The sequence below is a fragment of the Bombyx mori genome, chromosome 7, assembly GCF_030269925.1.
Source record: "Bombyx mori chromosome 7, ASM3026992v2".
In the NCBI taxonomy this organism is placed as follows: domain Eukaryota; kingdom Metazoa; phylum Arthropoda; class Insecta; order Lepidoptera; family Bombycidae; genus Bombyx; species Bombyx mori.
Window position 1 is genome coordinate 12,140,510 of NC_085113.1, and position 27,986 is coordinate 12,168,495.

The 27,986-nt window shown below is 38.8% G+C and overlaps 1 protein-coding gene across 2 annotated transcripts in view; it reads right to left on the minus strand.

Moving 5' to 3' along the window:
• LOC101746619 (neural cell adhesion molecule 2) overlaps nucleotides 1–27,986 on the minus strand; it is a 118,880-nt gene that overhangs the window by 26,129 nt on the left and 64,765 nt on the right. For both annotated transcript variants that reach the window (XM_012690081.4, XM_012690080.4), the window contains exons 4-5: nucleotides 17,187–17,395; nucleotides 15,638–15,748 (exon numbers count right to left, since the gene is read on the minus strand). In XM_012690081.4, coding sequence (XP_012545535.1) covers nucleotides 15,638–15,748; nucleotides 17,187–17,395 — 320 coding nt within the window. The remainder of the gene's footprint in view (nucleotides 1–15,637; nucleotides 15,749–17,186; nucleotides 17,396–27,986) is intronic.

Here is a 27,986-nt window from a genome sequence, read left to right on the forward strand (position 1 = left end):
AACTCCTCAATATTCTATTATTCAAAATATTTCCACTTTATACGTAAATAAAGAGGCTGGTAAAATTTTGCGTTATGCCAAAGTAACTATTCCACGCGGACAAAGTCACGGGCAAAAGCTAGTATATTATAATATTATTATATTGTTTAACTTATTTCCACCATATATTTTTGTTAAGAGCGACTACGGAACCGTGTGTCCGTCTCGCACTTAGCCGGCTTTTAATATTATATCCGTGCCTATACATATGACGTGACATGCGAGGAATGAATACTGGGAAAGCGCAGATTTTATTTAATTATCTATAATATTTTTTATCGGACTGCAGCAATGACAAAAGACGGTTACGTTTTAGTAGTTTTACACTGGTAGTAGGACCCTCTTGTGAGTCCGTGCAGGTAGGTACCACCGCCCCGCCTATTTCTGCCGTGAAACAGTAATGCGTTTCGGTTTGAACGGTGGGGCAACCGTTGTAACTATACTTGAGACCTTAGAACTTATATCTCAAGGTGCGTGGCGCATTTACGTTGTAGATGTCTATGGGCTCCAGTAACCACTTAACACCAGGTGGGCTGTGAGCTCGTCCATCCACCTAAGCAATTAAATAAAAAAAAACTTCTTCCACCAGTAATTACGCTAATTATAATTTTGCGGCTTCGATTTTTATTACACGATGTTATTCCTTCACCGTGAAAGTCAATCGTGAACATTTGTTGAGTACGTATTTCATTAGAAAAATGGGTACCCGCCTGCGGGATTCGAACACCGATGCATCGCTCAACACACGAATGCACCGGACGTCTTATCCTTTAGGCCACGACGACTATAATACTATAGTTTTAGTATATAAAGGAAAGGGTTTTCCTTTCTTTATTAGCGTCTTTGAGTGGCGCAACTGCAACTACGCATTGCAGAACTAATTATCGATGTTCGTTCGCAAACGAATATAAAAGTAAGAAGTCGGAAATCGCGAATCACGTCAGTTTCCAAGGCTATGAACGTAAAATAGCTATCTATCGTTCTCGGGGCGAAGCGCCGCGCCGGCCAACTCCAATATTTACGGTGGCTCGTTAAAATTCATACATTCACCCATTTTCACGGACCTCAGGAGTAATAATAATAATAATAATTTATTTATTAACCATGATACATTTACACATAACAGTTTGCTAAAAACTCTCCACACTAGGCACTGCCTGTCTCGTGGAGAGTTTTTTTTACAGGAGTATCTTAAAACTAGTAATAACGGTGCTGAATATACAAGTAAATCAAAATAGTTAAGCGAAATATTATACATATATATATACACACACACACATATACATATATACACATTCACATATATATAAAAAGAAAAGGAACAGGTGTAATGATTTTTACCATAAGTTCGTGTTTAGGGTTACTTAATGCATTTCAGAAAGTCCTCCGAAAAAGAGTAGGACCAATTAAGCAGTTCTTTTATTAACTTTCTTTTAACTTCTTCGTAATTTAGGTTAAGAATTTTGTATTTTTTATTGAAAGTGTTCTTTTTTTTTGTTTATAGCAATATTAGTTACCGACAAATGGATGTTTCAAAATCGCGGTCAAGCGCTTTCGGTATCTTTTACAGATGGATCGATGTTGTGAACAAGTTAGATTAAGATAGAAGTCAAAGAATACCAGGATAATATCATAGAAATTATAGTGGAAGTATTTCATATGAATCGGTCAATATTAGACTATAGAAGTCTGTTCTATTCGTGATTCCGCGTGATAATTCTGCGTCTGAAATTAAGGATTAGTACATTTTAAAACATTACACCAACGTAATCTGATCTCGTGTTATCTCTTAGCGAACGAGAAACTGACGACACTGAACCCCACTTACTCCTGTAGTAGTATCCTAGTAAAAACCACTTAAATAACGCTACTGTTACATCGATAAGAGTAACGCCATCTATCGCCGAATAGCCAAAACAAATATCAAAGGAATTCGTAACGTCGAGAAAGATAGAGAAGTACAACGCCATCTATTGTCAGATAGCGGAAACACACAATACTCGACTTGTGTGAATATTCTCGATAGTTTTAGGGATGTCGTGTAAAATCGTAGCACGAGTCAATTAGTAATCGGAACTACTTGAAACGAAACAGCGAACGGATCACCTGAAGCGAAGCGGAAGAAGTTAATTAAGAATTTTAAGGTGTTTGTGAAGTATTTTAAGTGTTCCAAGTGATAAATACAGTTTTAAGTTATATATACTTCGGTGGAATTTTATTTATCGCGAACCTCAGCGTGTAACGATGCTAGATCATCGTCAGTGAATTCATTAATTATTTTTCTTCATCGTTCCCTCACTGCTGAAGATCGCACATGCTACTTTCCTCCACATAGTTCACTCAAGGGTGTCATGGACCGCATGGTATAGACTATAGACTGATACCAACCGCTCCCTGAACTAGATTTGACCATCTGGCTGGTGTTCTGCCCACGGCACGCTTGCCTTCTACGCGACCCAAAATTATGAGCTTCTCTAATTCATGTCTGGGAGACCAAATGATGTGTCCGAAGAAGCTCTTTCGCGTTCTTGGCAAATGGCAGAGAGCCTTTTTTGGATGTTTAGTTCTATGAAAATCGACTCGTTAGCTCTCATGGTAGTCCATGGTATTTGGAGCATCCTACGCCATACCCACATTGCTACATCATTAACGACAAAAGCCACTGGAAAAAATAGGGTGATATTGAATTCAATAATGGTTACAACTTCCTTATACCTGAATAAAATTAGATTTAATTTGAAACCACTCTTACCATTTAATAGCGCATTTGTTTTCTACTGTCATTATATCAATGTTTCGAATAATTTACAGTTTTCGTAGTCGCCGACATTACTGTCCATTGGGATAAATTAAAACCGTAAAAGTTGTTTTAGCTCTACGACTGGCAAAAACCGAAGAGAATATAATTATGTAACTGATGACTGGATGGACGTCTTCTGAGTCCACACGGGTAAGTAGTCCATCCTGCCTATTTCCGCCGTGAAGCAGTATTGCGTTTCGGTTTGAAGGGTGGGGCAGCCGTTGTAACTATACTTCTATATCTCAAGATGGGTGGCGCATTTACGTTGTAGATGTCTATGGACTCCAGTAACCACTTAACACCAGATGGGCTGTGAGCTCGTCTACCCATATAATCAATAAAAAAAATCCTGCCTATTTCCGCCGTGAAGCAGTATTGCGTTTCGGTTTGAAGGGTAAGGCAGGCGTTGTACTGTAAAAAATAAGACCTTAGAACCCATGTCTCGAGGTGGCTAGTAGCATTTACGTTGTAGATGTCTATGGGCTCCGGTAATCACTTAACACCAAGTGGCGGGCCGTGAGCTCGTCCACCCACCTAAGCAATAACAAAAAAAAAACTGAATAATCTCTTTAGCGAGCTTTTTCTCCAAACTTCAATATTGATTCAAAAAGCGCTCGATTTATTGCATTAATATATCTTAATTGCAATAATTAATCTACGACCGAACGAACAAAGGGAATTTCACGATTGCATTCAACGTTTTGCTGACACATTATACTCAGGACAAATAAAACCTTTTCCAGTCACCGTGCCAAGCCGTTATTCTAGATTTCTGACGTGCCGTTAATGGAATGAAATGTTAAGCCGCCGCGGCTGGGGCCCGTATATCTTCATTTGCGCCGCGTTTCCTGTAATATCTGTCATGGTTTTTGTAATGGTTTTTTTCATTTTAATAAAAAAACAATCAGACGTTTTGACCTGTGACGAGACTTTAGAGCTATTTATGAACATAGACGATTCGATATATGTTAGGCTATATGTGCCGTTTAGAAGTTTTACGTGACAACCCATGGGAACTCTACAACTTCAAAAGCTCGCGATATTCTGTCCAAATTCAGATTAACTATAGTTTATAGGGTTACGCGCTGGGATTCGGGATAAATAAAATTCTATCGAAGTCTAAATATAAAACTGTATTCAACACTTAGAATACTTAAAACACTCAACAAACACTTTAAAATTCTCAATTCGCTTCTTCCGCTTCGCTTCAGGTGATCCGTTCGCTGTTTCGCTTCGAGTAGTTCCGATTACTAACTGACTGCGTGCTGGAGGGTCTTCGTACCCTCTTGCGGGGCACGCTGCGTGCCATCTTTGCGACGCTTTTATAGCCGATACCACATGCCTAGAATTATCAAGAATATTCCACACATTTCTATCTTTCCACTATCTGATAATAGATGGCGTTGTACTTCTCGAGCGTTCTAGGTGTTACTAAATTCTTCGATATTCGTTCGACTATTCGGCGATAGATGGCGTTACTTTTACTGGCGTAACAATAGTTTGAATTTTATGTTCACCCTTATTGTACACATAATATAGGCTAAATTAGATTGTAGTAAATATTTTTATCAGTTTTCATCTAACACAGTAACAATATTCATCTGAGTCAAGAATTAATTTTATTGATGTGATATCGATAGATATATAAATCGCATTAATATGTCACGTTATACCAACGAGAATTCGATGCGAGAAAGTATTTGTGCTAACTCGGTTTTTATCTTCTTCTTCTATACTTATATATAAAAATGAATTGCTGTTCGTTAGTCTCGCTAAGGCTTGAGAACGGCTGGATCGATTTGACTAATTGTGGTCTTGAATTATTTTTAAAAGTCCAAAGAAGGTTTAAAAGGTAGATAAATATGAAAATGCTCGGAATTAAATAAAAATAACAATTTTCTTTTTCCTTTGACGTGTCCTCCATCGGAACGATTCGTTTTGTTTGTTATAAGTTTATTTTATACAAAAGCTTAGGTCTTTTATTTATCGATTAAGACACTACGAAGTCTGCCGGGTCAGCTAGTTAAGAATATTTATTTTTCATTAACTATTTTATGACAGAGTTTTGATATGTAATATAGAACGTCACTACAGTGGATGAAATATTATTAAGCACTGTCACATTTATACAGTTCACAAAAATAACACACAGTTTTGTAAAATAATTATATATAAAACTATAAACTGCTTTTACCGTGTCATCTCGCGTTTATTATTGTCATTTTATTATTTCCGACGTTTTAGTTACAGTTTAGCAAGAATAAGCTAGACGCGGCCCGCCGTGCCTTTCTAAAACTGAATTTATTTATCGACTTTCTCCGATCGATTCGTTTTTCTGTTCTTTTCTTGTTTGTTTATAATAAAGAAATAAAGCTTAGTAAATTATTAAGAAGAATTAATGTATATGCGGCCCGCCAAAAAAAATTGAAATTCAAATTGGCCCATTGATTAAAAAGATTGCTCACCCCTAGTTTGAAGTAACAGTTACAGTTACAGTTTGCAGTTTTCGTGGTCGCGGACAACTAAGGTGTTAATTCGTCAACATCTGAATATTTCACGTATATTTCATTGCGTTTGAATATTACAGTTTAAAAAACCCAAGATTACAGTTAAGATAGTTTTAATTGGAATGCAGTGTGCTTCATTGTGTAACTATAAAACAAAATATAGTATAATAATATGGTTGCATGATGACAAACTAAACCCATTCAGAAGATCAGAAGTGAAATTAATTAATTTAAACATGATTATCCCTTATCCCGAAAGAGTTCATCTTGAAGTCGAGCAGTATGTTTCACATGACATTTGCATCTACATGATGCGCGGATCCCATGTATTACTTAACACAATTAGCGCCGATTCTATTATAACAATCAACGAATTTTCTATGCTCTTTAGTGCCTTCTAACCAACCTCATTATACGGTTCAAGACAAATTCGCTTTCATTTGGCAAGAGAATTCTCATTTAAAGCCAACCACTGAGGATATTAACTACAGAGGAATTACAGTGATGGGAATGAGTGATGATTCCAAGACAGATCTCAAGACGATCTTTTGGCGTGATGCAGTTAAGAATTAGACGTCCGATGTACTTTTACCGAGGGATGCGATTGTACCGACCTTCGAATACCGCAGATAAGTGAAGGTTATCGCGAGAAAGAGAATCTTTTTCTTAAAAGAGATGCTTGTTTATCGAATAATCATGAATCACTTCTATGTTGCAAGTACATCTTTTTTTTTTATTGCTTAGATGGGTGAACGAGCTCACAGCCCACCTGGTGTTAAGTTGTTACTGGAGCCCATAGACATCTAGAACGTAAATGCGCCACCCACCTTGAGATATAAGTTCTAAGATCTCAGTATAGCTACAACGGCTGCCCCACCGTTCAAACCGAAACGCGTTACTGTTTCACGGCAGAAATAGGCAGGGTGGTGGTACCTACCTGCACGGACTCACAAGAGGTCCTACCACCAGTAAGAAACTGATTTTGGACTGACCAGATCCGCACTGCTCTCGACACCACAGTCCACGATGCTCTGTAGAATGATCCCCAATAAGCTCTTGTTGCGAGGAGGTGGTCACGACCCTCAGCATTGAAGGAACCGAAGCGAGGAGGGACATCATTAATTGTATTTTACAATGGGGTCTTCCTTCATACTAGATCAGATGACTGGTTCATTACAGAAATAAATACAAATCCGCTGTGCTCCAATAGATAGTTTGAAGTCGTCGTGGCCTAAAGGATAAAACGTCCGGTACATTCGTATGTAGCGATGCACCGGTGTTCGAATCCCGCAGGCGGGTACCAATTTTTCTAATGAAATACGTACTCAACAAATGTTCACGATTGACTTCCACGGTGAAGGAATAACATCGTGTAATTTTAATTACTTAATTTAATTATTGGTTTTAACCAAACCCGCAAAATTATAATTTGCGTAATCACTCGTGGTAGGACCTCTTGGGAGTCCGCACGGGTAGTTACCACCACCCCGCCTATTTCCGCCGTGAAGCAGTAATGCGTTTCGGTTCGAAGGGTGGGGTAGCCGTTGTAACTATACTGAGACCTTAGAACTTATATCTCGAGGTGGGTACCGCATTTACGTTGTAGATGTCTATGGGCTCCAGTAACCACTTAACACCAGGTGGGCTGAGAGCTCGTCCATCCATCTAAGCAATAAAAAAAAAAGATAGTTTCTATAGAGCTGTCCCGAAAATTAAATAAGTTATACGAACTAAAAAAATAGTCGCACCGCACTAAGGATGGTTTAAATAATCCTCTTTAGAACTTTTTTATGAAAACTTACGAAAGAACCAATTAGACAGCGAGCTTTGAAATTAATATCAGTTTGTGGAAAGCTCAGAAAAAGCTTCCCGGAAAGGCCCGGTGTTTAATAGAGTAAATTTTGTATTTTACTTTTATTTAAATATCGTTAGTAGTTAGCTTAATATTGTGCTTTATTGGCTATACCTAATATTAAGCTGTTACTGGAGCTAATAGACATCATAATAATAATGCCGCCACTCCCTTTTGAGACACGAGGCTGAGTTTTTTTTTATTGCTTAAGATGGGTGGACGAACTCACAGCCCACCTGGTGTTAAGTGGTTACTGGAGCCCATAGATATCTACAACGTAAATGCGCTACCCACCCTGAGATATAAGTTCTAAGGTCTCAATTATAGTTACAACGGCTGCCCCACCCTTCAAGCCGAAACGCATTACTACTTCACGGCAGAAATAGGCAGGGCGCGGACTCACAAGAGATCCTACCATCAGTAATTAAGAAAATTATAATTTGCTCAATTGCTGTCCCTTTGAATTTCAAGGCATGGTTGCTTCGCGTTGAAATGCAGGATGGCACTACCCACCCAGAAGGGCATACCATAAGTCCTACCATTGACCAAGTTCAATTATAAATTGCGGTTATATCACCGGTCCAGAAAGTACCATTGGTCACGCGGATTTAGTAATGGGATGCTAATGAATTATTGGGATGGCGCCACCTTTGGAGTTTGTCAGTAACTAATTACCGCGACTATCCAAAGCGTGGTTCTACCCGATCGATCACGCTTTACCGCTAGCTGCCTAGATGGCGGCACTTGTATATTGTGTGGTGCTTGAGCTTACGAAAAGCTACGTGAGCTTCGTCACCCCCTCCGGCCGCCCGCGTGCTTCCATCGCCGACGCCCGCACGACAGTCACTGGCAAGGTCTTCAGGTGAGTGCAAGTTCTTTTAATTTATTGCCATTTTATTGCTGCTTCCGTGTAATCAATCGCCCGCCCGCTCGCTTATGTGTATTTAATTTATATCTTTAGTTTGATTACTAGCTTTTGTTTACCGCTATATAGTTTTACCGCTCCGCTAATTATAAGTGACAAACATTTGTCACATACCGCTTAGGACGGCTATTTACACGCCTTTCTACAACCCCGCTTTATATGCTCCCGCCGCAGGAGGGCTATTTACACGCCCCCTTGCTACCCCAACCATTATTTCATGCTAGACGAGAAGATCCAAATCAGGATATAGATAGGATAAATAGGATATAAAACTAATTGCTAATATATCTGGATGATATTTATCTGCAATCATCCAACATGAAATGAAAAAGCATTGGACAATTTTTTATTTTTTTTATTGCTTAGATTGGTGGACGAGTTCAAAGCCACTTGGTGTTAAGTGGTTACTGGAGCCCATAGACATCTGCAACGTAAATGCGCCACCCACCTTGAAATATAAGTTCTAAGGTCTCAGTATAGTTACAACGGCTACCCCACTCTTCAAACCGAAGCGCATTACTGCTTCACGGCAGAAATAGGCAGAGCGGTAGTACCTACCCGCGCGGGCTCACAAGAGATCCTACCACCAGTACTAAAGGTTTTACTATTTTAAAAGATATATTAGCACGTTTTCGTGACGGTGCGTGTAAAGCTGCCGGTAACACCTAGTTAACCTGTATAATTAACAAGCTTTTGCCCGCGACTCCGTCCGCGTGTAATAGTTACATTGGCATAACGCTAAATTTTACCCCCCACTTTATTGACGTAGAAAGTGAAAATATTTTTGAATTATAGAATGTTAAGGAACCTATTTAAAGCCCTATTTTGAAACATTATTGGTGCTCCACTTGTATTGGTCTTACCCTGATGCTATATAGCTTATAGCCTTCCTCAATAAATTGGCTATCTAACACTGAAAGAATTTTTCAAATCAAACCAGTAGTTTCTGAGATTAGCGCGTTCAAACAAACAAACTCTTCCGCTTTATAATCTATATCTATACTTAATATTATAAAGAGCAAAGATTTGTTTGTTTGTTTGTATTGAATAGGCTCCAAAACTACTGAACCGATTTGAAAAATTCTTTCACTGTTTGGAAGGAACACTATTCGCGAGTGACATAGGCTATAATCTTTTTTGAAAAAAATTAGCGTTCCTTACTAAAACTCCAATAATGTAACCCAAGGTGTAAAAAAATTACCTAAAATATTCTTTACATCGTGTGCCCTGCGAAAACTATTGATGACAGAATAAAATAATTTACTACGACTTTGTAGAACACATTATTATTTTCAAAAAGTGTCGCGACAGCATATTTCTAACTATTATAGTTTTGCCGCAATTAGTGTTCTTTTATTTTAAAAAATAAAATAACGTCAAATATCGTTGAAATTTTTGTTAAAGACCCGAGCGGCGCCGGAGCGGGCTGCTAGTATTAGTATATATTCAGATTCGAAGAGAACAGATTCGTGAACAGTTCTACGAAAATCTTTAGATTCAACAACGAGAATTTGATTGATTGAAAATATAAACGAACGAAATGTAATTTCAGAAGTTTTCTGATAAAATTACGCCATTTTTTCTTTGTCGTAGTGAATCTCGCCTCTATTTGGTTTATAAAATGATAGAATTTGAAGGTAAAACAAGAAGCTGTCACGAAAAATAGCCTTAAAGTTAATGAGCAAGTGGAACTTTGTCATCGAAATTCTATCATTTGTGTCTCTATCCATTCGCCTCCTTGCCTCGTGGTTCCTCCTCCTTGCGTCGGTTTCCTCATTACTGAGGGTCGTGGTCATGGCCTTGAAACAGTTTAAATGTTTCTCTGTCCATGACTCTCTTGGGATGTAATTGTGGTGGGTTCCCATGTCCTTCCACATCAGTATTTCGAAGGGATTTAGTCCTTCACGGCAACTGGTCCCGCTCCGGGTCTCTGGTTGGATCCGGGGGCTGGGTTATTTCCCGCCGCCCAGTGCTCGGCGTTGACGTTTTGTGGTAGGAATGTCCAGCTCTACTCAACCCTCCTCTTTTCTCATCCGGGCTTGCGACCGGCAATGGCCTCGTGGTTAATGAGCAGGAATGCTGCGCCACCGGCTTGCGACTCCTTGCGCATTGCGATTCACAACCTTAATTTAAAAGATGGTAAGAAAAATATTCAAAATAAACCACTAATCCCCACAAAAGTAATCTTTGCAATGAGTATTCCCATTTTGGAAACGTTTTGATTAGCTTTTGTTTGTGTGTTACGGTATTTTCGGTTAACTTTACAATTGACACACACATCAAGAATCGACGACGATACAATAATTTTACGCGCTGGGGTTCGGGATAAAAAAAAAAAACTACCCAAGTATAAATTACAACTGTATTCAGCACTTAGAACACTCACAGAGCACTTACAACTCGTAATTCCCTTCTTCCGTTTCGCTTCAGGTGATCCGTTCGCTGTTTCGCTTCGAGTAGTTCCGATTACTAACTGACTTCGTACCATCTTTGCAACGATTTTATTGTCGATACGACATCCCTAGCTTTATCGAGAACATTCTGGGCAAGTCGAGTAGCTTCGATGTGTGTTTCCGCTATCTGACAATAGATGGCGTTGTACTTCTCAATCGTTCTCGGCGTTACTAGATCCTTTAATATTCGTTTCGGCTATTCGGCGACAGATGGCGTTACTCTTACCGGCGTAGCAATAATTTTATGACATCGCTGTAATATCCTGATCGGTGTAAAGGATGAAATTTATTGTTAGTTCGGTTTGCTCTTTAAGCTTTTTTTAAGTTTTAAAACTACATATTATACATTAGCCCAATTCAGCTATTCGTTGGTAGACTAAAGGGCTATTTGAGATTCGACTTGAGCACGAGTAGGTGAGCTCACGGTCTCAACCTGAGAGAACTTTGCTAGCACTGGCCCTATTAAAAGGGAACCGCTTCGCAGAATCTACTACCGTATCGGGATCGCGACCCACTGAGAAGATCTGGCGAGAAACTCAATGGGATGCGTCTACGAGTCAATTTACTTGTCAATAATCTTAAATGACGAACACATGCTTACTGGTGGTAGGACCTCTTGTGAGTCCGCGCGGGTAGATACCACCGCCCCGCCTATTTCTACCGTGAAGCAGTAATGCGTTTCGGTCTGAAGGGTAGGACAGCCGTTGTAACTATACTGAGATCTTAGAACTTATATCTCAAGGTGGGTGACGCATTTACGTTGCAGATGTCTATGGGCTCCAGTAACCACTTAACACCAGGTGGGCTGTCAGCTCGTTCGCCCATCTAAGCAATAAAAAAAAACATGTCGGCGTTCTTGTGGAAATCTGTGTGCTTTACTAAACCGTTTTCAAACATGATTCTTCGTACATGTTCGAAACAGACCCTTTGCCCTTCAGAGAACATAAATATGGAGTTATAGGGTTTCGAATAATACGTCGCCCGCCCGCGTGTAAACTAACAAAGGGGGGAGAAAGTAAGAAAAATGCCCCGTTCACTGTCGTAACATAAACGTCATTTGTAAAAGTAATAGTTCGTGTTTTTCGATTTGCTCTCGTCTACTGCTTAAGTGAGCGTTTTCAATGCTGCGACTCGTAAACGCTTGGCGAGCACAGCGGAATTGGTAGATTTTTTAATACGCTTTCATTAGCTTCAGACGTATGTATGTTAGTATGTGACGGAATCTTTGAACATGATTTTGATCCTCCTTCAAAACATCGGATTAACTCGAAGTTTACTTATTAAGGACCGATGACAATACAATATAAAAAAAAAATACAAAAATTGAAATTTAACTAAAAAATGAAAAATATCTAACAGTTTAAAAAACTAACAAAATATGCTTTTATAGAAAATCCAATTAAAAAATAGAAAATAAACTTAATTTTTTTTTATTAAAAATAGTGTAAGAAAAAAAATTTTTATTGTAAAAAAAGGCGTTGTAACTGTACTGAGACCTTAGACCTTATATCTCAGGGTGGTTGGCGCATTTACGTTGTAGATGTCTATGGCTCCAGTAACCACTTAACATCAGGTGGGCTGTGAGCTAGTCCGCTCATCGAAGCAATAAAAAAAAAGACTTATAAAATCGTGTTAAAATTCGCCGTCGGGCACACCGAAACGGCATCTTAACTCAATCTTTATATTTGGCCCACTCTGCTCGTGCGTACCTTTGTCGGCCTGTCTGAGTGACTAATATGATAACTATTGTTCGTGAATTGCTTCGTTCCTTCGCCGACACATATTTATACTAGCATACACGAATGAAGGTTATCCTAATAGGTTTCGTATGAAAAATCTCTTGTTCCTTCTTTTCATTTCTTCTTCAGGTATTATTGTTAGATTGGCAATTGGTATTGTGAAAAACGTTTTTTTTTAAATTTTTTTATTGCTTAGATGGATGGACGAGCTCACAGCCCACCTGTTGTTAAGTGGTTACTGGAGCCCATAGACATCTACAGCGCAAATGCGCCACCCACCTCGAGATATAAGTTCTAAGGTCTCAGTATAGTTACAACGACGGCCCCATCCTTCAAACCGAAATGCATTACTAATACATACCCATAAGGACTTATACTACTAATGGCAATGCCAGTTGGCAGTTGCAATAAGTATAATCCGCAGAATATAGGTAGGGTGGTAGTATCTACCCGTGCGGACTTACAAGAGGTCCTACCACCGGTAATTACGCAAATTATAATTTTGCGGATTTGATTTTTATTACACAATGTTATTCCTTCACCGTGGAAGTATGAAGTACGTGTGTCGTTAGAAAAATAGGAACCTTCCTGCGGGATTCGAACCCTGGAACAGTTGCATCGTTCAGTATGAGTTAACCTGCCGTCCTATAATTTAGGTCTCGACGACTTCAAACAAAATTATCCACATTAAATTTTTAAATGCTTCCACGATAGACTGTCTCAGCACCACTCCATGGTCGACTGGTAAAAATGCTTAAGCTTTAAGTTCTAATAAAAGCTTTTACTTTTTCATTAATTATTCCGGCGGCAACTATCATTCAACACAAGATATCTAGCAGAAGCCTGAATCTCGCTTACGACATTTTCAATGTAAGCTTGCATATATACAAGTTCCGAACGATAACATTTGGATCGTCGGTCTATTGAGCTGAGCTGAAGCTGATCTTCTTTTTTTCCGTATCTATGCTGATAGCCTTGAGAGGCAATTTCAGCTTTTCTTTGACGTGTAGGTGAACTCACGGGGCTCAAACCGGGCGTGTTGCTAACACTAGCCTTAGCAAGAGCAGTGCTTCGCAGAATCTACCATCGGATCGGAAAAGCGACCCACTGAGAAGATCCGGCGAGAAACTCAGTGGGCTGTATCTATGGGTTAATTCACTCATCGAGCCCTTCGTCACAAGCGACGGGTTCGACGAGAACGGTGACCGGTGCTTGTGGTACCTAAAAGCACCGTTAATGGTACGGGAGAATCTGTAATGATGTGAAAGATCTTCCCTTCATCGTTAAAAGATCACAAAATATAAAGATATATATATGACATCCAACACAACTCTTTCATTCACGTAAGATGGCAACAATAAAACCGCACACGCTTGTACGAGTATTCTATTTTTGTACACTGGAAAACCATTTTGACGACTAAATACAATTCGCATGTGGGAAGAGTGGGTGTTAGGTGTGTTACGCTGATATCACGCAAAATAAACTTACATATTTACAAACCGTGATCATGTATGATTGTTCATGGGAGAACTCTTTTATTTATTTTAGTTTGAATGAACTGTTTAGTATCTATGAAGGACCACTGATGTCCTGGTTGTTTTTAAAAAGCGTAACGTCAGGTATGCTGTCATGCTGACATCACTACCCTCATCGTAAGGGTAGTCGCTCGTGCTTGGCGAAATAGAAAAACAAACTTACTTCAGAAATATTCTATCTCTTTTTCTGGTAAACCAAGTCTTGCAAATCCATATGTTTTTCCCTTTTAGTATATCTTCCGTATGATTAAGTTTTGAATGACAGTAATTGTGATAAAGAAGCAGCTAAAATATTATAGGTAGGATTTTAAGCTATTGTACAGATTGTGATGAAACTTGATACCGCCATTTTTATTACGAAGAAAGTTGGTTTAGTAGTATTATGGAGATACAAAAAAAAAAAACTTCAGAGGTGTCAAGGGACACCCGGATGGAACGAAGTTCCTTTCGATTAATTAGTGAAGGAATTGTATTTTTTTTTTTTAAGTTATAATAATAAATTACGGCATAATGAAGAAAAAAAAAACAATACTATGAACTAAATTACTATTGTTGAAACGCTATCTCGAGAAACTGTACTCATTACGCGGACCAATCGGATACGAGCAATGTCACGCGATAAGCGCCTACACGTTGATTGGTCAGAATGACGGATCTAAAAAGTGTCGTGACAACTTTTCGTAAGAATTTATAGCAAAAAGTGTCGTGACAACTTTTCGTAAGAATTTTTTCCGTCTAGCCCCCTTTCACAACGCGCGATAAGGAACTTCGTTCCAACAAATCGGTGTATTTCACACATTTACACGTAAAATCACAGCGGAACGTAATCGGTTTTCCCAAGTATGTAATAGTTGTTTCACAATCAGCGTCCCTAAGCTGTCTCTTAACTCTGTTTCCCTTTTTTATGCTACGAAAGAATCATGCCTCCCACTTTTAAGGATGACGCTGCCCTTATACTGCACAAATGTAGGTCAATCTCATGTCTCAAGGTGGGTGACGGCCGTGAGTTCATTCATCAAAGTAAGCAGAAAACATTTCAGTTGGAAATGTAGTAGTGGTGAGAATGGAACGTATGAAAAGAGAAACAGAGCGTTAAGATGTGAGTGAGAGAAAACGGTAAGAAAGGAAAAAGAGAATGACAGAGCGAAAAGGAAGATGGCGAAGGCGGTCGAATGAGCAAGGTGTAAAAAAAGGTGACAGTTGATTTTTAACTATTACTAGCTGACCCGGCAGACTTCGTAGTGCCTCAATCGATAAATAAAAGACCTAAATTTTATCTAATTCCGAGAATTTTCATATTTATCTACCTTTTAAGCCTTCCCTCGACTTCCACAAATAATTCAAGACCAAAATTAGCCAAATCGGTCCAGCCGTTCTCGAGTTTTAGCGAGACTAACGAACAGCAATTCATTTTTATATATATAGAAGAAGAAGATAATAAAAATATTTTAGAAAGACGTATAAAAGTTTGGTCAACAGTGAAATAATTTATTATTATAAGTGAATATTTTATTTTATTCTCAATTCTACAGAAATATCTACAAAAAATGAGAAAAATTATGAATATAATTTATAATGCGTTTAGATGAGCATTATCGCACCTCTTATTATAGTCGCTAAAAAAACACATAAGAGAATATATAATTGCATCAAGTTATAGAATTATGGATACCTGACTTTACCCGGTAGCTACGAAAAGCAGTATTAGCTCCCTCTCATCATTGAGATAACTGCTAATTAAGATAAATGACCTAAATGTAAAGTATTTTCTGATAAAAGCTTACCTCCTCTCAACTCGCATAGCAATGTAAAGTTGCCCCCCTCTTCTAATGGCCCAACAACTCCCGCCACGTCATGACCAGCTTCGTCGTACAGAAGGAGCTGATGCGGTGGAACTGAAAGGACGTTAAGCTTTAACAATGCCTAAATATGCAGATGAAATTGAGAGGACTGGCGCCATTTCTGATCGGCAATACCATGCATACTACCTGTGGTAGGACCTCTTGTGAGTCCGCACGGATAGGTACCACCACCCTGCTTATTTCTGCCGTGAAGCAGTAATGCGTTTTGGTTTGAAGGGTGGGGCAGCCGTTGTAACTATACTTGAGACCTTCGAACTTATATCTCAAGGTTTTTTTTTTTTTTTTTTTTTTTATTGCCTTTGTAGGCAGACGGGCATACGGCCCACCTGATGGTGAGTGGTTACCGTCGCCCATGGACTTCAGCAATGCCAGGGGCAGAGCCAAGCCGCTGCCAATGGATGGTGGATGGCGCATTTACGTTGTAGATGTCTATGGGCTCCAGTAACCACTTTACACCAGGTGGGCTGAGAGCTCGGCGATCCATCTAAGCAAAAAAAATAAAAATATAAATTGAGAGGCCTGCGCCATTTCTGATCGGCAATACCATGCAGGCCTCAAGTGTCAAGCCGGAAGAGATAACAAACCTTGTGACATAAGCTCCGGCAGCCATTTAACGCCACGTGGACCGTGACTTCGTTCTACGTTGTATTCCACGGGGAGGGCCCTGAGGCATTGTTTGATATCATACCATCATCTCGTTTTTACCATCGCACCGCCCGCCACCGGAGTAGAATTCATCCTTAGTACCTGGAGCCACTGCGTTCATCAACAATGCGTTTCCAAAGATCTTTTTTGCCACGTACCATCCGGCTTTGGAATGAGCTCCCCTCCACGGTGTTTCTCGAGCGCTATGACTTCTCCTTCTTCAAACGAAGCTTGTGGAGAGTTCTTAGCGGTAGGCAGCGGCTTGGCTCTGCCCCTAGCATTGCTGAAGTTCATGGGCGAAGGTAACCACTCACCATCATATGGGCCGTATGCTGGTCTGCCCACAAGAGCTAAAAAAAATCTATTTACAAACAAACCAAACACCATCAAAAGACAGTGCCTCCACATGTAAAAGCCAGATCATATTTTAATGATACAGCAGCATGATTTTAGTGTAAGTCTGTTTGTGTTATGTTACACATTGGTCTATCCAATGGATTTGGAACCACTATCTACTAATAACCACTATCGGCGATAAGTGGCACCTGAATCTTGGTTAGGTCTTTTCTGGTGGTAGGACCTCATGTGAGTCCGCACGGGTAGGTACCAACATCCCGCCTATTTCTGCCGTGAAGCAGTAATGCGTTTCGGCTTGAAGGGTGGGGCAGCTGTTGTAACTATACTTAGAACTTATATCTCAAGCTGGGTGGCACAATTACATTGTAAATGTCTATCGGCTCCAATAACCACTTAACGTCAGGTGGACTGTGAGCTCGTCCACCCATCTAAGCAATAAAAAAAAGGTGGTAAAATTTCAAAACCTTACCGACGACGTTCAATTTGATCTGGAAGTTTCTCGTTGGCGAATTCTTGAAGTCGACTCTGCAGCGGTATACCCCTTCGTCGTCTAACTGCACGCCGTCAACAGTCAGAGCCGAGGGTCGGGACATGGTCACGAAGTACGCCCTCCTCCCGAAGGCGGTAGGGTCTGACCAGTGCAGGGCCTTGTTGAAACTCCTGCCGCGAACGTCGAAGCTGTCAAGGAATAAGATTATTCGTTTTTTTTTAAAGGTTTTGTGTCTTCATTTCAATAATATTGACAACGACCTTGAGAAGTTCTGCTCTGAGTTCATATATAATAGTATAATCCAATATCAATGGGCTTCAATCATCACCGAAATTGCTTGAAGGCATCGTTGCCTAAAGGATAAGACGTCCGGTGCATTCGTATATCTAGCGATGCAACGGTGTTCGAATCCCGTAGTACCAATTTTTCTAATACGTACTTAACAGATGTTCACGATTGACTTCCACGGTGAAGGAATAACATCGCGTAATAAAAATGAAACCCGCAAAATTATGATTTGCGTAATTACTGGTGGTAGGACCTGTTGAGACTTCGCACGGGTAGGTACCATCGCCCTGCTTATTTCTGCCGTGAAGTACTAATGCGTTTCGGTTTGAAGGGTGGGGCAGCCGTTGTAACTACATTAAGACCTTAGAACTTATGTCTCACACCAGGTAGGCTGTGAGTTCGTCCACCCATCTAAGCAATAAAAAATAAAAAACAGTAACGACTTATCTGAGCCGAAAAAGAAAATTTCAAAACACCCACACAATACCGTAGGAACTCATAAAACAGTACAAAGCACATTACTATTTAAAATAGGAACAGTGAAAAGAGATAATGCATTTTCTTATTTACGTAGAAGATCGCGTTGCAAGCAAAAAGCTCTGCAGTCATTTCACAACCCCGGGACGCACAGGTGCGGAGGCAGGTCACCACCGGGGGTCTGTGACCCACGTCGTGCGATTTAATATTGTTACGCCGGCAAGACTAACGCCATCTATCGCCGAATAGTCGAACAAATATCGAAGGACCTAGAACGCTCGAGAAGTACAACGCCATCTATTGTCACACAGCGGTAACTACGATTAGAGGTGTGTAGAATGTTCTCGATAATTTTAGGGATGAGGTATCGGCTATAAAAGCGTTGTAGGGATGGCGTGCAGTCAGTCAGTAATAAGAACTACTGGAAGCGAAATAGCGAACGGATCACCTGAAGCTAAGCGGAACAAGCGGATTGAGAGTTTTAAAGTGTTTGTGAAGTGTTTTAAGTGTTGAATACAGTTTTTAAGTTGTACTTTGGTGAAATTTTATTTATCCCGAACCCCAGGGCGTAACAATATGTAATGTATATATGTAACATCTTAATTCTTATAAATTTTTTATTGGCCTTGTAGGCAGACGAGCATATGGCCCACCTGATGGTGAGTGGTTACCGTTGCCCATGGACTTCAGCAATCCCAGGGACAGAGCCAAGCCGCTGCCTACCATTAAATCTTATAATATCTTGTAAGGATTCATCAGATAATTGGCAGAGCAGCTACTCCCTCTAACAATAAGAGTTATATACGAGCATATTATAATACCAACTACCATTTACTAGTTAATAGTGTTGGTAAACGTTAAAGGGAAGATACCTCCGTCTAGTGTATTTCTATCGTGAAACAATGAGTTCGAAAGATCGACATCTTCATTGTGGTGGTGGTGGCATTCATGTTATGTCTATGGGCACTGGTACCCTTTAAAACCGGATGAGCCGCAAGGTAATTCACATATCTAAGCAATAAAATAAACTAAAACCCAGCTTGCCATCCACCTAATAATAAACATAACATTATATGGTAGGCATCGGCTTGCCCCTGGGATTGCCGACGTCAATGAGCGACGGTAACCACTCACCATCAGGTGGGCCGTATACTCGTCTGCCTACAAAGGCAATAAAAAAACATATTATACCCCCGTCCTCCTTAAGTCATCAGATCCAACTCTAAAGGCTCTGCCCGCTGACAATAGCGATATCCCATCGATCGGTTTCGACAAATACCTGGTGGGTTGTAATTGGTCTACCGATTTGTTGTATTAGAAGCTATGTCATTTACAAGCGTAAGTAAGATTACGTGAATAAAACGAATGCCCAGTATTCACCCTGACTCCCACCCCGCAATGTAATGTAGACCATTTTTAAAACACGTTTTATCTCGTAAGTTAAATTCACCGCGTATTTATCAGGAGCACAGGGGAAAACCGTTGTTCGACTTCGTATTTTGACTGTCTCAGAACTTTCGTTTGTAAGCCTTTTGTTTTAAGAGCTAGATTTGTGTGCAGCATCGTAACGTAAGTCGAGAACGCAATACGTTAGTTAAACTAAGTTAAGGCACTTTTGAAAATTGGGGTTACGGAAAAGGCTTTTCGCGGGTCGCTTTCGCAAATTTTCTTTTTTTCATTTAAAATGTTCTAAAAGCTCCCTCTTAATAGTAACACTCGAAGGCTTATTAAAGATGCATTAAAATAATTAGCCAATTAATTAGGTCGCTGTTACCTGGAATCATTTTTATTCGGATTGTTTAAGGATTTCGTTGACAATGCATAAGGAGCTGAATTTGCTTTGTAACATAAAATTAAAATAGAGGATGATCGGGCTTTGCTAGGTTTTTTTTTTATAAATTGTGTTTTTTAGAAATTATATTTTAATACGAATTACATATTGATTGATATTATATTATTTGTTATATTGAAATTATATTATTTCATTAAAAAAAAAAGTTTATGTTTAAGTTGATTAATTATCGCTAAAGTTGATTATTGAAAAAACGAATAAAAAAACATTTTTTGAAAATAAATCGTAGCTATTATAGATCGATTTATCGCCCCCGAAGTCCCCTGTACACGAAATTTTTTGCAAATCGTTGGAGCCGTTTCTGTGATTCAGATTATATTTATATACATTAAGTCGTCGTGGTCTAACGGATAAGACGTCCGGTGCATTCGTGTTGAGCGATGCACCGGTGTTCGAATCTCAGGCGGGTACCAATTTTTCTAATAAAATACGTACTCAACAAATGTTCACGATTGATTTCCACGGAGAAGGAATAACATCGTGTAATAAAAATGAAACCCGCAAATTTATAATTTGCGTAATTACTGGTGGTACGACCTCTTGTGAGTCCGCGCGGGTAGGTACCACCGCCCTGCCTATTTCTGCCATGTGGCAGTAATGCGTTTCGGTTTGAAGGGTGGGGCAGCCGTTGTAACTATAAGTGAGACCTTAGTACTTATATCTCAAAGTGGGTGGCGCATTTACGTTATGGATGTCTATGGGCTCCAGTAACCGCTTAACACCAGGTGGGCTGTGAGATCATCCACCCATCGAAGCAATAAAAAAAAAATTACAAGAATTGCTCGTTTAAAGATATAAGATTTAAAATATTGCATTTAATTAAAACTGTATGCTGCTATTTGAACCAGAACGCGATATTACAACCATGCCAGTCCACAATATGACCGATCACCAGTATCTCAGAGATAACACTAAACAATATTTTTATTAATTAAAACGTTACATTCATTCAGATCTAAGATATTTTAAAGCAAATGTAAAAGTATATCTTTTTAATATGCAAATACAATTCTAAAATATCAGTTATTGTTTTTTTTTTTTATCTCTTAGATGTGTGAACTAGCTCACAGCCCACCTGGTGTTAAGTGGTTACTGGAGCCCATAGACATGTACAACGTAAATGCGCCACACACCTTGAGATATAGTTCTAAGGTCTCAGTATAGTCACAACGGCTGCCCCACCCTTCAAACCGAAACGCATTACTGCTTCACGGCAGAAATAGGCGGGGTGGTGGTACTTACCCGTGTGGACTCACAAGAGGTCCTACCACCAGTAATAAAATCATCATTCACTTCATATATGTCCCTAAAACTTGCTTTATTCTCAAAACCCTTTCCGCCAATTAAACGTCTACTTATCCCCGTTTTTATCTCCCAATTAATAAGGATGAACTGCTAAAGCGTGTGAGTACATAGCACCGGGATCATGTTCGGAGGGACTTGCATTAATCCCGCAGGAACCGGAACAAATCGGCTCCGAATCCCGGTTAATGTATCGTGTGTTTCCAGCTTTAGTTTAAATTTGGTGTTATGTAAAAAAAAACCGATGATGTAATTAATTTTATTAAAAAATAACTTAATTGGAAATTACGTTTTATTTTAATTTGCGTTATTAAAAAAAATTATAATTAAAACGAAATGACATGTTGTTTTGTTGTAGTTTATTCAATGCTGCTCAATGACATCAACTGTGGATACAATTTTGATGTATTGCAGATCAAAATACGCATTCTTTTTTTTATTGCTTAGATGTGTGGACGAGCTCACAGCCCACCTGGTGTTAAGTGGTTACTGGAGCCAATAGACATCTACAACGGCTACTCCACCTTTGAAAGTGAAACGCATTACTGCTTCACGGCAGAAATAGGCAGGGTGGCGGTACCCACCCGTGCGGACTCACAAGAGCTACTACCAGTAATCCTCTATTCACAATACATTTATGTTCTTTGAAGCACCATTCTTTTTTACTGTTCTACATATAACTTATTAACTTTTCATACTTTCATTTTACTAGATCAGACCGTTCTGATAGAACCCGTGTTTTAGAGCCTAATTCCACCTGGTGTAGGCACAGCTTGGAATATCATCACTCGTTTGGACCATGAGGTCGGAGTCTCAATATTATTATTTGGTGGATCATTGAAACGTAATGTATGGCTTATAGTGATTACGCTAATTTATAGCTGTAGCGTGGAAGTCACGAATTTGAATTAAAAACAATGAGTTTCATCACCTGGGAAAATCGGGTCCCAGCATAATCACATTGCCCGATATAAGTACAACAATCTTATGTCATTGACCACGATAATCTTACTCAACGTTGAATTACTTTTTGATTGCAACTAAATCTAGCTACCTTTATCTATTAAAAAAGTTCCAGATAATGCTTGTCCTTTTGCAAATTATAATATAACGGAACAGATAAGTGATAAGTGTAAAGATAAGACGGTGCGCGTTTCCTCACGCACAGCCCTCTGGGTTTCTCGCCGGATTTTCTAAGAGGGTCGCGTTTCCGATCCGGTGATAGATTCTGCGAAGCACAGCTTTTTCTAGGGCTGTGTTAGCAACGTCTCCAAGTTAGAGTCCCGTGAGCTCACCTACTCGTTCGGTGAATCTAGCATGACCCCTCGAGGTCACTAGAATAGATAGAGAAAAACAAAAAAAAATCTGTGCGCGTAACAGTATAAGACCGACCACAATCCCTGTAGTCTTTAGAAGACTTAAGTTAAAAAACTGCGCAATGCATCTAACACAAGCTTCGATTTAAGTTGCCAAACTTTTTGAAATATCCGAAGCTATCTATCGTCGATTATCCGCCGATTCTCTGTCGGAACAAACAGAATAGAGCGCATCTCCAGCCGAGTAAGAAATCGCTGGAATGGTTCGTTAGCCACGATCTAACGAAGCGATTCGGTAGACAACTCAAATGTCCCGAACTCTATGTTCAATTTGGATAATGTTCGAGTTATACGCCATTAAATAAAACACGTTATTCGTTTTACTTGAAAGAATATAGTTGGATTCACTATTACCGGAATTTGCTTTTGGACAGTTACATTGAAGTTTTTCGCTGTCTCAATCTTAGCCGTTGTCGAGATTAGTTTGTAATGGACTAGATTTTTTGTGTTTATTGCGACGAGTGTATGAGGCTCTATGGCGTTAAATAGTGAACGAATCGCATAGACACCGCCACCATTCATCTTTAGACGTGAAGCCGAAATCCCAATTAACAACAAATACATTTGTTATCAAAATTACATAACTAAAAAAGTTGCATAATGAAATAACAGAAGTGACATCAAATAAAATAAAACTGTAAAATTCTATTTCAATTAATTATTTGTTCAACTGAAATAGATTCAGTACCGGCATTCTTAAACTAGCTTTGAAACGGCACACAACTTATCCATTAAATCGGATATTCATTATAAGTTTCGAAGCTTTATCCGTCCGTTATAAGAAGACTGTCTAAAAGAGTTATTTGTCGGGAAAAATGAACATAAATTACGATATTATTAAAATATTTCCTATTTCTGCCCTGCCTACTGCTGCCGTGAAGCAGTAATGCGTTTCGGTTTGAAGGGTGGGGCAGCCACTGTAATTATACTTGAGACCTCTCAGAACTTGTATCTCAAGGTGGGTGGCGCATTTACGTTGTGGATGTCTATGGGCTCCAGTAACCACTTAACACAAGGTGGGCTGTGAGCTCGTCCACACATCTAAGCAATTTCTTTTTTTTTTTTTTAATTGCAAATTTCTATTTCAATTAATTATTTATTCAACTGAAATAGATTTAGTATCGGTATTATTAAACTATGTTGGAATGAGCACACAACTTATCCATTAAATTGGATATTCATTATAATTTTGGAAGCTTTCTCAGTCCGTTATAAGAAGACTGTCAAAAAGAGTTTTTACTCGTGAAAAATGAACATTTATTACGATATTATTAAAATATTATAACAATATAGCCTTCCTCAAATTTGACTACTACATATAAAGAATTTTAAACACTTACATTCACACATTAATCCATGTTATAAACGATACATACCATAAACCATATTCCAAACGAGAAACAATATACTAAATCTCTTGTATTTATGAGGCTATTTTAGACGGTGCAGTGAGAAATATTATCTCCTTATATCATTTTCTAGAATAAAGAGGATAGCGGAATCGTTATCCTTGAGAAATTACATTGACTTTTCTTGCTCCAATAGTTATAAAGGTACCGTGAAATTCACCGAACAAATTATTATGTTTTCCCATACCATAAACACTAATAACTAACAGCGTTATTAAATTACTTGCCTTATTACAAGATGTTATTAAACAACAAAACATAACGCGTTATATCCCTTTTGAAATTTAATCAAAATCAACAAACAACGTAGTAATAATATTAACAGAATGCTACGTCGTAGCGCCGTAGCTCCGTAGCTATAGAGCTACGCCGTAGCTTCGTAGATTAATGACGTATTAAAACAAATAGTTGGAATTGAACTAAATTCACAGCACAAGTTTATATGAAGAAATAAACATGTAAATGTTTATTTAGGATTTGCGAGTTGATGAGAAGTGAACCGAGCTTTACGTAACGTAAATATGAAAAGTTTTGATTATGTTTAAGTTCGATTTAGCTTGGTAACATAAGCTTCAAGTTTCACAAGTCGCTTTAGTTCAAAGAACTTAATTTGCTTGTATTAAGTTTCAAGAGAGACAAAAAAAAATATTGCTAAAATAGTACATTCTAGTCGTATAAGTCTTAAAAACATTCCCACGAAATATGATTTTACCAATGTCCAATGCCTTACAATACAGCAAAGGGTAAATAAAGATGAAGACGATTACTATCGCATAAGTAAACCTGATTAAAGCTACTTTTATAAATAGTTTGCTCAGGCTGTTCGTGACTACGAAAGGTATATTTGAAACATCGCAAATAATATTGTTACGCGCTCGGGTTCGGGGTAAAGAAAATTCTACCGAATTACAAGTTAACACTGTATTCAATCCTTAGAACACTTTACAAACATTCTAAAACTCTCAATTCGCTTCTTCCGCTTCGCTTCAGGTGACCCGTTCGCTGTTTCGCTTCGAGTAGTTCCGATTACTAACTGACTGTGTGCCATCTCTGCAACGCTTTTATAGCCGATACCACATCCCTAGAATTACCAATAATATTCCACACATTTCGTGTATTGTGTTTCCACTAGCTGACAATAGACGGCGTTGTACGTATCGAGCGTTTTATGTGCTACTAGATCCTTCGATATTCGTTCGTCTATTCGACGATAGATGGTGTTACTCTTACCGGCGTGACAATATGATTATTAAAACAAAATAAAAAATAACAACGCGATTGTAAATCGTAATAGTAATTTATAATTAGTCTGCGTATCGCGAAGAAAATACTATACACATACAGTTTCAGTAAGAACAGTTTTAATGTCAAATGTCAAATTTATATTTAGAACTGTTTATATGTCACAGTGGGTTCATTTCGTTTTTCTCGCGCACGCCTGCATTTTAACATCGGTGACGTCATAATCCGCTATGCGCCTATAACATCTGGGGTATTATATTCCACTTAAATCTTTTACTTGTACCACACCACACTTGTAACGACGTACATTGCTATATTCGGAATTCGTGTGTGTCATACACTTTCATACAATGGCTTCAATGGTTTCAAAGTAAAAAGACTAAAAGGTGTGCCTCAGTTTTCGGCAAGTAAGCTTTCCGTATTAGACAATAAAGTTGATTTTTGTTTGATAACAATTATCTTCTTCAATTTTAGTAGCCTTAATAGAACGAACCAGCTCTGATGATTCCAGAGAGACTGATAAACGGATTGCCCGTTGATGATTGCTTGTTTTCTCTTATTTTTATTGCTTACAGTGTTGGACGAGCTCACAGCCCACCTGGCGTTAAGTGGTTACTGGAGCCCATAGAAATTTACAACGTAAATGCGCCACCCACCTTGAGATATAAGTTCTAAGGTCTCAATATAGTTACAACGGCTACCCCACCCTTCAAACCGAAACGCATTACAGCTTCAAACCAGAAATAGGCAGAGTGATGGTACCTACCCGTGCGGACTCACAAGATGTCCTGTCACGAATAAAAACAATGATGTAGATGAAAAAAAAATATGTACAAACAATGCAGATTTTGTTCACTTAAAATAGATGTCTATGGGTTCCGATTGCCACCTAACACCAGGTGGACTGTGGGCTCGTCTACCGATCTATGCAATAAATAACTAATCTTAAGATATTGTTTAAAAAAAATTGTGTCAGAATCCTACTTATTTCTATACAATTTCGGTCATTAAAAGTTAAGAAAGCCGTAATAAAACTACTTAAGTCTTCGACTTAATATCCCAACAGAGATGCAGGCTGTAAATAAGAATAACCACGGTCATTTCTATCTCGCGCGTGCAACATCTTTTTTTTTTGTATTGCTTAGGTGGATGGACGAGCTCACAGCCCACCTGTTGTTAAGTGGTTACTGGAGCCTATAGACATCTACAACGTAAATGCGCCACCCACCTCGAGATATAAGTTCTAAGGTCTCAGTATAGTTACAACGGCTACCCCCACCCTTCGAACCGAAACGAATTACTGCATCGTGGCGGAAATAGGCGGGGTGGTGGTACCTACCCGTGCGGACTCACAAGAGGTCCTACTACCAGTGATAAACAATCTACATCTACTAAACGATCACTAATTAAATCGACAGAGTTCATATTTCGCATCAGTCGTCGCGAACAAAATTAGTTAGGAGCTTATTAAACTTCAGCGCTCTCACGAAAGAGCGCACTGCCAACTAAAAACTTCAAGGGAAAACATAAAAAGTCTACAACTTAAACCAAACCCGAGTCTCCGAAGTAACGAGCCGTGAAGACGCGCTACCAACGTCGCTAGCCTGAATTAAATTTCAATACGGAAAACGTACACGCGAAAACAGGCATTGCATCTCGTTTCTTTAGGCTTATTTTCGTGTGGAAGTAACACAGGAATCCGCTTTGATGCTCTGTCAACGTTTTCGGCTGGATTGTTCAGTTTGGTACACAGCTTCTCAAAGCGTTTGCCCTGTCAATTCGCGAAAATGTATTTTAAGACCGTATTTTAAATAAATAATAATTTAAAAAAACTAAGATATACGCTTTTATAGAAAATCCAACTAAAAAATAGAAAATAAATTTTAATGCATTTGAATTAAAAATAGTGTAAGAAAATGATTTTATTGTAAAAAAAAGCGTGAGGTGCATGGTATCAGTAGTTATAAATATTTTATGAACAGATATGAGGAGAAGGGTTATTTTGATAATATCCTGAAAAGCACCCCACGCTTTTTTACAATAATATCATTTTCTTACACTATTTTTAATTCAAATTTATTTTCTATTTTTTAATTGGATTTCAATTTTTTATTTTATTTTGAGTTGTCATCAGTCCTTAATAAGCATGCCAAATTTCGAGGTAATCCGACGTTTTGAAGGGGGTCAAAATCATTTCAAAGATTCCGTTACATACTAACATACATACGTCTGAAGCTAATAAAAGCGTATTAAAAAGGAACCCTATCTTACATTATGAAGTCTTCATAATTAACTTAAAATAATAGCAGCTTAAAATAGCAGTTTCGTGCCATTTCAGCTCAATTAGCCTGTTTGTGTTCTCCAATGCTCTAATTAGCAAGCACTCATACTTCCAAAGGTTCCTTTTTTTCCTTACTATCAAAATCTGGACTTAGCTCTAACTTAATTAGTTAAGGTCTTTGCACGACGATTCTTACTTACTGTTTATTTATTTATTTATTTAATATTTATTTTTTTTGACGATAACCCGACATTTACCAACTTAGGTCTTCCATTGGGACGATCTAGCCTGTTTGAAAGTCACACACGGCGTGCTGTGTAAGCTTCAGTTATAAAATTAAGAAGCTCCAGTGAGTGGAGATACTTTTCTTCTATGCGTCTTCGACCCGCCCGTCGGATCATTTTGCAAGACGATGACCATTGGCGATAAGCAATATCATCTAATGAGCACATACATCTTATATCTCAAGGTGGGTGGCGCATTTACGTGGTAGATGTCTATGGGCTCCAGTAATCACTGAACACCAGGTGGGCTGTGAGCTCGTCCACCCAT